The sequence below is a fragment of the Ptychodera flava genome, chromosome 9 (assembly GCF_041260155.1).
Source record: "Ptychodera flava strain L36383 chromosome 9, AS_Pfla_20210202, whole genome shotgun sequence".
Classification (NCBI taxonomy): Eukaryota; Metazoa; Hemichordata; class Enteropneusta; family Ptychoderidae; genus Ptychodera; species Ptychodera flava.
Window position 1 is genome coordinate 6,792,606 of NC_091936.1, and position 12,502 is coordinate 6,805,107.

Here is a 12,502-nt window from a genome sequence, read left to right on the forward strand (position 1 = left end):
GTTTACATGTCCCTAGGATGACCTTAGTGAGATAATTTCATACAGTCAGGAAATACTTAGTTTTTATCCATGTCTATAGTAGCTTCAGGGACTTTGGCCCTATGTTTATTTTAATACCTCGGCAAATTTTAGTAGCAAACTTCACGGTTAACATGTAACCCCAGCCAAATAGCTGACTTAACATCAATGAGTTTTTCTCTTAAAGTTGTAAGTTTATACAGCAGCTGAGAGGATACTCACGTACAAGAGGCCAGTACAGTATGAAGTACAAAAAGTGATAAACATTTTGATTTTTTTTTTCTTGCTCTCTAGGGCAATGACAGGATGTACCACCCAGCTACAGGGCAGTGCTTGACATTTTCCAATGACGGAAACTTTCTTCATCTGGCAATCTGTAATGATCATCCAGAACAACATTGGGAAATGGTCGTTTGATGAACCTAGATAATATCAGGAAGTTACTATGGTGATATCAATGTTCAGCCTTTATGAAATTCTCGCCATCATTGGCACTGTGCCAAGGTCAGTTCTGCTGTTGCTATGGCGTAACCAATGCAAGGCAGTGCTGGATAATGTCAATTGCAGCACGTCAGTGTCAGTGACAACACACGTCATCTCATCCACTTTTGCTGTGCATTTAATATTTACAGCAGCTTTTGTGAAATTGCTTCATAGATTACTTTGCATTCATTTTGTCTGAGTTATCTCGTCGTCATGTCACAAATGTTTTCAACAGAGGGTTTTCCCTCAAAATGTGAAGAAGCTAGACAGAATGTTGTTTGCACTGAGCACAGATGGATTTTTACAATCCTTGCAAGGGAGTTTGCTCGATAGAATGCAAACCTTTGCATGCATAATTTCCTCCGAAGGTGGGTAGGATTAAGTCAATTTTCATATCAGAATCTTATTGAGAAACAGATGCCGGCCCAGTGTTGATTGTTGACCTTCATGACAGATTGTCATTGTGAATAAGAATCTGAATCTGATAATTTGGGTAAATATTCACTCTTGCTACATAGTGGAATCTCACTGTGAACTAGAATCTGACTCTGAATGTGATGCTGTATACAATATTCAGTTCATGGTGCAATGGGATTATATGATATCAAGACTGCAACAGAATTTACAAAGTATCATAAACAGCAACTTTCTAACTCCCATCATATGAAATGTTTGTTTTGAAATTTGTCCTAAACCATTTACAAAACTGAATACTGCCAAGTTTGACATTGTTAGCCTTCAAATGTGGTTTTTGAAAAGCCTTTGTGAGTGGTATGGAACATGGGTTTGCTTGCAGTGTTTATTTGTGTTTGTAACTGCATAATTTCAATGCTGGGCAGTTACCTGACTGCTGATACTGTTCAATGGGTGCTTTAACATGGCTGGCATTTTTAAAGCAGTATCCGCCTCGTATCGTAACCTTTGCTCAAACTTTCCTCAATGAAACTTTCAACCATTCTCGTACAAAATCAAGATTAAAAATCGGGAGTCTCGATGTGAGGTTTGGAAATAGAGAAGCAAATTGCCTAACATTCATTGATATTTGAAATTCAAAATGGTGGTCACCCCAGTGTTTATTCTATGGGAAAAATATATAATTTTCAGTTTCTAAAAGACTAAGCCAGTGAAAATGTTTCTTATACTAAGAGCTTTAAAATGAACCCCCACAAGTGGTATAGCAGAAAAGAATTGTGAAAATGTCAAAGTTCAAAATATATCTGACCCAGAGGCGCATTCTACCTTAAGGGAAGTGTGACTATTCCTGGACTCAAGGAATGGAACGGGAAGGAAATTAGATGGGCTGATAATTATAGATGCTTTAAGAAGTGAATGTACAGAGATCTTCTTGAATTTATTGTTGGTATTTATTAAGCTTTAATACACATGCTGAATTGTTTTTTGTTAGAAAGTAGAAGCTACTTTAAAATATTAAACTCAAAACTGAAATAGCCAACGCTTTGCCACACCATGGTCCCAGGCTGTGGCCACACAGAGCATGAAGTGATTTTCATTTTTTATTCAAAGTTTCATGTATACAGAAAGTGTAAAAAAGTCCAACCAGACAGATTGCAGAGATACCGTTTATTGTCATCCTGTTTTGATTAAAAGTACATGACTTTTTTCTATCACAGTTTTCTTTGTACAACTGTACTGCTTTTTATGGTGAAATATGCCCTCTTCACTGAGAAATGGGGATGAGAGGGTATCAGGGGGGTGAGCCGATGGGCTTTCCTTGGGCACATTACAGCTATATCGATATCAAGATCCATGGCTAGTCAGCTGATGTTCATGCATATTGTGAAATTTTACAGTAGCCACTACATCATCACGTTGTATTATTTCATTGATCATATGACAGTGAAGCCAGGCTGTAGGATGATCCATTTAAGTAGAAAAAAAAACAGGCTTGTTTATTTATCATGCATGTCCGTTTTCTTTGTTTCTTTGATAAATTTTATCACTGGCGTATTGGAAATGACTTGGAGGGCTAGTAGCTGTAACTGTTGATGATTTTTTTCACCAATTTTGTTCTCAATGTCAACTTCAATTTCTTGTTCTACTCCCCAAAGCATGTTGACAGACACAGTATTCAGCTTGTCTACCTGTACATTTGTTATCTGCATTGTTATTGTTGACAAGTGAATTCTGGTCCGAACTAGAATTCAAATGTAAACAGTGCCTTTTAAGAGTGCATTTCACACATACATACGCTGCACTGACAAGCTAAATAGAAGATATTTCAATTTACTTTGTGGGGTTGAATAAGATTAAAATGCCAGTCATATTATAAACCAAAATAATGAAATAATAATCAGAAGTTACAGCCACTGGCCATTTAAGGAAAAATTTCAGTAAATACTGATACAAGATCAAGGTAGTAGTTGTCTATGTGAATTCTTTTGGATTTGCTGCCATCATCATGCTATCCATTGATTACAACTCAGAGATCAAATGGTTTTTCCAATGAATTGTGTTAAAGTATGTGAAATTATACTCCACTGATTTCCAACATGAGGAAAAAGACAATTTGTGTTAAGTTCTGGAATTACTGTGTGACTTTTGGTGAGAAATTTCTGTTTGATTGAATTGGATCAGATCACTACTTGCTTTGTCCAAAGTTATTGATATAAAGTCTGCACATACCACAAACTATTACTGTTTAATTTGAATGTTGTAATTATCTTGTCTACTCATTAATATGGCCTTTTTATATTCTGATACGGACATCATCTTAGATAAACAGATTATCCAGAAAGAAATTTCGCCAAATCCAATGAACTTAAATTATTCCGTGTATGCAATGTTCGCTCGATAGGGTGGCTAATCTTTGTATTAATATCTCTGAAACATCAGCGTACTCCAAGGGACCGCCATTTCATGCTAGATTATCTTGTTTTAAAACTTCTGACATTTATGCATGGTTCTGGGTAATATTTAGATAGCTCACAAAATTATAATCAGAATTTACATAAACAAAAATATCACTTTCATTCAATAATTTGCAAATTCATGTAACAGGGAATGAAACCTTTTTTTTTCCAAATAACAAAATGACATGACTTAAAAGTTTTAAAGAATAACAAAATCAATGCAACTTACAAAAATTTAGCCTCAGAGTAGATGGATATTTGTAGCAAATATCTGTGTACCAAAATTTTATAATAAATCGTCATTTCCAGATAGGTCCTGTAATGCTCATGATTTACACAATGACTTTTCACATGTATCATGTCGTGTCTGTAAAATCTAATGTTGTCTTCTACAGTGTCTGTAAATGGTTACCATGTCAACAAGTACATTGTTAATGCTGCCTCTAACATTCACTGTGAGGAAGCCTTTGACAATTGGATAAAATAACTTTGTGTAATTCATGATCAAATCACACTTCTAGAAAACTCAAATTTATAAATTTTAGAGAAACTGAAAAAGTGTTCATCTGTACAGTTCAGTGAACAGTTCAGTAAATAAATTTTGAACTGGTTATCCATGTGAAGAGGTAGTAGGTAGTGGCCAGATCTGATGTCCCTCTGAGATGTACTAGGGTAACAGTTTATATCCTTAGGTAAGCATAGACAGTAGGGGGGGGAGGTTCTACTGTCTATGTGTAAAGGTGGTAAGCTAGCTGTGATATCCCCCTGGAGAAGTAGTAGGCTCGCTGTGATATCCCTTTGAAAAGATACAGGACCCTTATAGTTATATCCTTCTGAAGAGTTAATTAAAGCTAACAGTCATATTCCCCTGAAGTGGTATGTATACACATAATAAGGTAGCAGTGATGTCCCCAAGAGTTAGATTCTCCCTTCAACAAGGTGATATGCTAGCTATGTCATTCTGAAGTAGTTCTAGACTAGTTGTATCTTCAGTGATGGTAAGCTGGCTGGGTTGTTGCTCTGAAGAAATTTAGTGCTCGTCATGCTAGTAAATTTTCCCTTCTATCTATACATGTGACAACACAACAAATGCTAGAATCTGCCCTCCTTTCAGATATTTAATCATTTAACAGAGAAAATTCACATGAGATTAACATGAAATTCACACCCTGAACAAACAATAGATATTGATGAAGTGCAGTACTTTTCTTATTGTTGTTACACAGTCAAAAACAGTCAAAATGATTCAAAGTGGTTGTAATTTTTTGTGAAAATAACCGGGAACCAACACTACCTAGGTATATTTTTACAGCTTTTAGTGACAGGAATTGCCATATTTTGCTGCTGCATTTGCAATAAATCTGAATTTGATACAAATTACACCACCAGGTGTGTTTTTTGTTTAAAGATATCACTTCATTTACTGATACATGTATTTTCATAAGCCATGAAACACAGTGTACAGATTTTGCAGTGTGAGTCACACCTACACTACAGCTTACTATTTATTCAGTTTTAGATTATGAAAATTCTACAGCCGTGAGGGTCTGTCAAAGCTATTTTAATATGCCCACCATATTGGTAAATAGTAAATGATTTAGACTTTTTAGAGACTTCTAGAATTCTGCATCAGCAAACTAATCACATTCTTGTCCTTCAAGAACACATCTTGATAAAACTACTCTACTTTCTCTTTCCATTATTTTGGCCCTCTTTGTAAAACACAATTCCTCGTCCTCTATCCATCATAATGTTGAAATGCCCAGTGTTAACACTAACCAACACCGGCCTGTACCTGTGCAATGCCCAGTGTCATTGTTGGCAACTCAATTTTTATCGCCAACAGACTGAACCAGAATTCAATAGTGTTGATTGCAATTTCAGCACGTGCACACGACATTGGACAATGCTGCCTAAAGTTCTGACAAATGTTGTTGTTGCATGCATGGCTGTTGTTGCAGTTTGCAGTTTGAGCCATAAAGTCATACGAATAAGTGTGACTTTAAGTAACCATTGTAACACTAACAGGTTTTATTTTTTGTCCTCTTTTGTGCAGAAAATGCAGACAAATATTTATGCATATCAGTGACAGAGAAAAATGACATTTGCAATCAGCGCTATTTTGAACAATAACACAATATGGGAAATGCATTATTTTGGTAAAATTAATACTGTGCAGTTCAAACATTAATGGGACAAAGAAGAGAAAGTTCTTGATTTTCAGGACAAAAATAATGAAAATTTTATCAGATGTTTCAGCCATTGTAACTTTTGCTTAAGTAGCTATGTATACACATTCTGTACAAAAACACTTTCTTTTCATTTAAGTAAAAGGTACATATACATGTAGGCTGAATTTTCAGTAGCATTACTTGCAGTCTGCTGCCATTGTATATAGTCTACTTGTTGCTGGATAGATGAACAAAGCCAGCAAGATTATCAAGTAGAGTCTATTTATGTCAGTACTGTGATGTATAGTTTTTTATGATTTTATTTATCGCTGACCCCATAATGTATCGATTTTCTGATTGAAGTGTCAGTGCAAGTCCTCTGCTATACCTCAGAGTCAATCTTCATAGTCTCACAACCATGTATGTTCATTGGACTGGTCATTTGTGGTGTGCATACTTAATATTTTCTGCCCTTGTGAAGTTTAAGTCTAAGAAAGATCTTCAAACAAAAATTGTTCACAGTTTGTGAAGGGTTAAAAGATAATATTTGCACACAATCTAGCTTTGCTTTGTGTAAGATGTCATACGGGTTGCTGCAAAAATTATGTAAATCAGCACACTGTGATGTCATAATGTACCAAGTTCTGATATGCAAATTACATGATTTGGCACCTGCACTTCCATCAATAAGAAAAAAAATCCAGATTTGCAAATTTCAATACGTACACCTGTATAGAGTCATCAATACAATTACGCCATAGTAACATCAGTGCTTCCTGTGAGGTTCCATGCACAGACTGTATGGATTTGTACGGACACTTTAATACTACTACCGGTACTTTCCTTTGCTCTGTAACGTTTCTACCTTCCCTATACAATTACTTTGTCTCATTTTCCCAACTTTTAAACAGTAATATATGTATACTATAAAATTTCCTTTGTATTTAAAACCTTTGTACATATTAGTATGCCATACCAAAGTTATTTCTATTTATGTTATAGGCAGATTCTGTCATTGCTTAGTATCTTGGCTCAGAAATAAAAGTCTATCTCAATATCAATTTCTGTCAAGTCTGATGTGTATTCTGTATTAGACGCCGCTTATGAATGCTAGACTGTATTTCCTAGTTGTAATCAAAGCCATTATCAAGGAGTTTCCACTCCTGAGTGTGTGTGTGTAGGTTGTTGATTAGTCTGGCAGAGACCCTGCGATTCGCGTTCTCCCCTGTTCGAACACGCACGCCCTTCAGAGACGCGACGCGAATCCCAGGGTCTGGACGTTCTTGCAAGCGACCGTCGGATTTCTGCCTGATCCGGGTACTTTATAGAACTCCACACACCCGTTATTCAAAACAAAATGACAAGTAGCATAGCTAAATAAAATGAAAAATGAAAAATAAAAACATACAACGTATATAGTATGGTCTACCTGCTACTAGTATATATTCTCTCCGCCCAGTTAGATAGGTGTTTCTTTTGAGGTCACTACCCTTATGAATATTCATTTACTTGCAAAAACGGACAGTCGCTGTGTCTGGCAGCGCGTGCTCACAGCTGCACAGCGTAGTCTTCGAATGCAGGCCCATCGTGGGCGCGCACAAAACAAGGCACAGCGACTGTGGAGAGTCTAGTTGTTGATGTACAGCACACTTTCCCCATTAATTCAGGAGGTAATTGTTTGATAAGAGCATATAATGGGAACTTTGGTGTACTTGAAACAGATTGGGCCCCTATTAGTAGAAATTTGCTCTGCTCTGCTCTGTCTTCCTTAAATAATTAGTCCCCACGGACAGCGTCCGGGGGGGACTTATAGGTTTGTCATGTCCGTTTGTCCGTCCGTGTGTGCGTGCGTGCGTGCGTCCGTCCGTCCGTTCACGCAGATATCTCAGAGACGCCTGGAGCGATTTTGTTCAAACTTGGTACAAGGATAGTACCCTACCTCATACAGATGCACGTCGATTTGTTTCACAATGCGATCAAATTTGGCCGTGTTAGAGGACTTTTTAGTTTTCACCTCCATAGACTCCCATGTATAAGGCAGTCTCCATAGACTCCCATGTATAAGGCAGTCTCCATAGACTCCCATGTATAAGGCAGACCATAGACTCCCATGTATAAGGCAGTCCATAGACTCCCATGTATAAGGAAGTCCATAGACTCCCATGTATAAGGCAGTCCATAGACTCCCATGTATAAGGCAGTCCATAGACTCCCATGTATAAGGAAGTCCATAGACTCCCATGTATAAGGCAGTCCATAGACTCCCATGTATAAGGCAGTCCATAGACTCCCATGTATAAGGCCAAGAAAAATAAAAATTTAGTTTCTCATCGTATTCATATTGCAAAAAGGATGCAGTGACACAGTTTTTAGTCCCCACAGATAAAGTCCAGGGGGCTTATAGATTGGGTCATGTCCGTCCATGAGTCCATCCGTTCACGCAGATATCTCAGACACTTTGACAAAATGTCACGTGACCTTGGTGACCTTTGACCTCAAATATACATATTTGTGCATAACTCTGTAACCACAAGTGCTACACCCTTCATATATGGTATGATGGGACAGCTTATGACGCCACATATTGTACCTCATTGATTATGCACATATCTAATTTTGAGCGAGCCAATAGAGCTAGAGGTCTGATTTTTGGTATATAGGGATAACTTAGCAATACAATTTTTTTGACAAAATGTCACGTGACTTCGGTGACCTTTGACCTCAAATATACATATTTGTCCATAACTCAGTAACCACAAGTGCTACACCCTTCATATTTGGTATGATGGGACAGCTTATGACGCCACATATTGTACCTCATTAATTATGTGCATATCTAAATTTGAGCTAGCCAATAGAGCTAGAGGTCTGATTTTTGGTATATAGGGATAACTTAGCAATACAATTTTTTTTGACAAAATGTCATGTGACCTCAATGACTTTTGACCTTAAATATACATATTTGTGCATAACTCAGTAACCACAAGTGCTACACCCTTCATATATGGTATGATGGGACACCTTATGACGCCTTATATTGTACCTCATTAATTATGCACATATCTAATTTTGAGCGAGCCAATAGAGCTAGAGGTCTGATTTTAGGTATATAGGGATAACTTAGCAATACAATTTTTTTGACAAAATGTCACGTGACTTCGGTGACCTTTGACCTCAAATATACATATTTGTGCATAACTCAGTAACAACAAGTGCTACACCCTTCATATATGGTATGATTGGACACCTTATGACGCCACATATTGTACCTCATTAATTATGTGCATATCTAATTTTGAGCAAGCCAATAGAGCTAGATGTATGATTTTTGGTATATAGGGATAGACTATAGGAGAGAAATTATTTGACAAAATGTCATGTGACCTCGATAACCTTTTACCTAGAATACATGATTATGTCAATAAATAAGTAACCACAAGTGCTATGTCCTTTATTTTTAGTAGGATGGGAGACCTTATGACAACACATGCTTTACCTCATTAATTATGCACATATATAATTGTGGGCAAGCCAGTAGAGCTTTAGGTCTGAATTTTGGCATATATGGATTAATTAGCAATACAATTTTTTTTTCAAAATGTCACGTGACCTTGATGACCTTTGACTTGATTATGCATATATATGCATAACTCAGTAACCACAAGTTCTTTACGCTTCAATTTTGATAGGATAATAGACCTTAAGATGTCACATCTTGTACCTCATTTATTATGCCACTATGTATTTCTTGGCTGGCCAATACAGCTATAGGTCTGATCTTTTTTCCCGATTTAGAACCATAACTTAGACATGCCTCTTGTTTCAAATTGGGAACAATGACATAGACCTATGTGTCCATAGATCTGAACATATACACTACAGTGATACTTCTTAATGACCACATTTCCCTGCCCCATCAAGACTAATACTCCTATTACAAGTGGGGACTATGTCATTGTCAATGACTTGTTTAAATAATATCCTGACTCCCAAGATAAATGTTCAGTTGTGGTATTGTTTAGTTTTCTAGAGTCAGTCCAACTACAACCATAGAAGCAACACATAGAGTGCGGGAACACACCAGGATCATGGCATAGATAAGTTTATAAAGGAGGCTGTTCAACTAGTACTTTTTGTCATCTAATGATCTTTATTTAAAATATACCATATATATAGAAGACAAACAGTACTGGTTGTATGGTTTAATTAACCCCAGTATTCTACAGTTTCACTAAAGGCATTAGTATCATCTGTTATACATGTGTTGAAATTATCCACAGTCCCTTATCGTGAGGTCTTTTATACAAATCATAAGTTTAAACTTTTAAATAAAGTACAGTGTGTTCTTGGCTGTTTTTTCCCCCAAACAATGATCTGTATGGTTATTAGTTTGCTTTGAAAGTCCTAAATAATTGTTCCCTGCAGTATGCATCACCTTGATTCTAGGAAGAATGAAATATGTGTCTGAATGAAAGTTTGATTTCCGTAATTGGCTGAGGTACAGCATGCTAATTGTAAACATTCATCTGTAGGACACAGCATACCGCAAAGCTATCTAACGTTTTGGATCTCACTTCGAGAACATACATAGACCCCGATGAAAATCACAGTTTGAATCACTGAGCTACACTTAAAGAAAGAATTAGGTTTTTCCCTTGTCAGTTTACATCAATATATATTTGACAAATATTACACTAGATACAGCGAGGATTCAGAGTTTTAGTGTTCAGTCACCCAGGGGCATAAAATACCCCTTGCTTTTTTTAGATACCTGACAATGAATTAATAGTACCTGGGCAACTTTCCATAATTTTCACCTGATATCATAAATTATGTTTTATGGATAGCCCTCTACAACACGTTTGAAACAAAGCAGAAATATGTGGCAATAAAGCTTCGAAATTACGTTGTCGAAAATTTAAAATTTGCTGCCTCATGAGGGCGCTAGTCAACAATCATGCTTCACAAGCCTTCACTTGTAGGGGTATAACCTTTACAGGTAGGTCATGTCCACATATAAAGTCGTCATCTACATTGCATCGGGAGGCACAGAGTGGCTTCATAATTTTCGACCCATTCTTTTGAAAACCAGAAATTTTTTTATCTACTCAGCTTCCACGCGAGATCAAGTGAAAGAGAAACATTTGGTGAAACCTCTAACGATCTACCGAATAAGTATTCGTGCGTCTAGTATTTTACAAAGTTTACTATGCATCACAGTTTATTGAAGTGGTAGGTTTAGGAGAAGTGCGTTCCACAGCCCTAGATTCAAATATCACTACATTCATCCAACCATCTGTCGATGTTGTCATGGTATCACCAACGCACACAAATGAGACCATTGATACAAGCCCAGTCGGGACAATATTTTGTGATCACTTCAGTTACGAAAAAATTAAGCTTAAATCACAGTCACCTGTGGTCGATCTATTCCACTTGGCGTCTATGCCCTCATAGACGTGTGTACATATGCCTGAGAAAAAGATGTACGCACATCTATGAGGGCATAGACGCCAAGCGGAATAGACCGACCAGAGGTGACTGTGCTAAAATATTACATGCAGAAACACGCGGGTAAAGTCTGGTGACTAGTAGTATTGACCCCGTATGAGCCCGGGAGCCTGAGTTTTGGTGAAGAAACCATGGCAGAAGAAGATGGCTACTGATATGTGAGTAGGCGATAGAACGCATTCCAAAGTAACAACGGTAGAATTGTTGGAAAACACGGTTTTAGAACTAATGCCTAGAAGGGCAGGTCTGATATCACCTTTATTTCTAATTAATTTGATTTACTTGACGAAACTTTCGGAGGAGAAGAAAGAGCTAAGATCACGCAATAGTCAATGTTAACAAGCACTAGAATCAGGGATGGAAGACTCTCGCTAGAAATGAAGTAAAAAAGGATCCCGTACAAGTCCGTAAATCAATTCTGAGAAAGGTTGAGAAACTTTGCTCACCTTTGTTGTGTTCAAGCATAGACCCTTTCCCGAGGGTCTATGGTTCGAGTATAATGATAGAAACTGCGACTTAAAACGTTTTTACGGAGTTTTTCCCCGATGATATTATTTTAAATATTTGTTGTGGATATGACCATGATGTAATATTAGATAGGCTGCGATTTGAATGAAAGACAAAAGCTATCATACAGTTTCAGTTGTTCATAAAATTGTCGGGACACGAGGAATTCTGTTCATAGTAACATCTGCCTAAATCCCATCCCAAACCTAACGCCCCCCCCCCCCAAAAAAAAAAAACAACAACAAAACACAAAAACTTGTCGGAATATGAGGTCACAATACTTCATTTCTGTTCTTCGTATACCTAATTTTCTGAAAGAAAGCGACTTTCTTCCATTATATTGCTCGTTAACCAATATGTTTCACTTCTCGATGTTCCTAGATATCTACCATCGTGACATCAGTAGCATTGCGGGCTATGGGATAAGGAACATCAACTCACAATGTTTGTAACGAAAGTCGGCTTTACATGGCTGTGAGCGGATGTTTAGGGTGATCGTGGGTAAATTCAGGGAAAAAATCCGTTTTTCACACTCCAAAACATGATCACATCCGTGATGTCTAAACAGCAACTAAAAAGAAGAGTGCTTCGTGGAATGTACAGAACTCGTACTTTAGGTTGGTATACGCTGAAATGAAACGTGCAGGCCACGTGGAGAAAGTTTCATAATCAACTATTACGAAGAGCCAAGGAAAAACGAGTACGAAGTATATTCCCATAAGCGCACACTTGATTCATCTTTTAGGAGACAGCTTCTCTGCTTCTCTGCTCCAACTCTGTCCAACATATTTTCATCGAGAGCCAATAAGTGCGATATACAAACCCGCCTGTTGCGTCCGACAACACTGCAAACGGTAGTACCGCCTGTACACTGAGCGATGTAATGGCTGAAATAAGAGGTTTGAGGAAAGAAATATCTACTCAAATAAAGACAGTAGATGA

General features: G+C 37.3%; 1 protein-coding gene across 6 annotated transcripts in view; it reads left to right on the forward strand.

Annotated features, from left to right (window-relative positions):
- LOC139139883 (polypeptide N-acetylgalactosaminyltransferase 11-like) overlaps positions 1 to 6,603 on the forward strand; it is a 39,981-nt gene extending 33,378 nt beyond the window's left edge. For 5 of the 6 annotated variants that reach the window (XM_070708833.1, XM_070708834.1, XM_070708838.1 and 2 more), the window contains exon 11: positions 313 to 6,603. In XM_070708833.1, the coding sequence (XP_070564934.1) occupies positions 313 to 435 (123 nt within the window). In that variant the 3' untranslated portion in view covers positions 436 to 6,603. The remainder of the gene's footprint in view (positions 1 to 312) is intronic. The other variant, XR_011553892.1, reaches the window with a different exon arrangement.
- Positions 6,604 to 12,502: the final 5,899 nt, after the last annotated feature.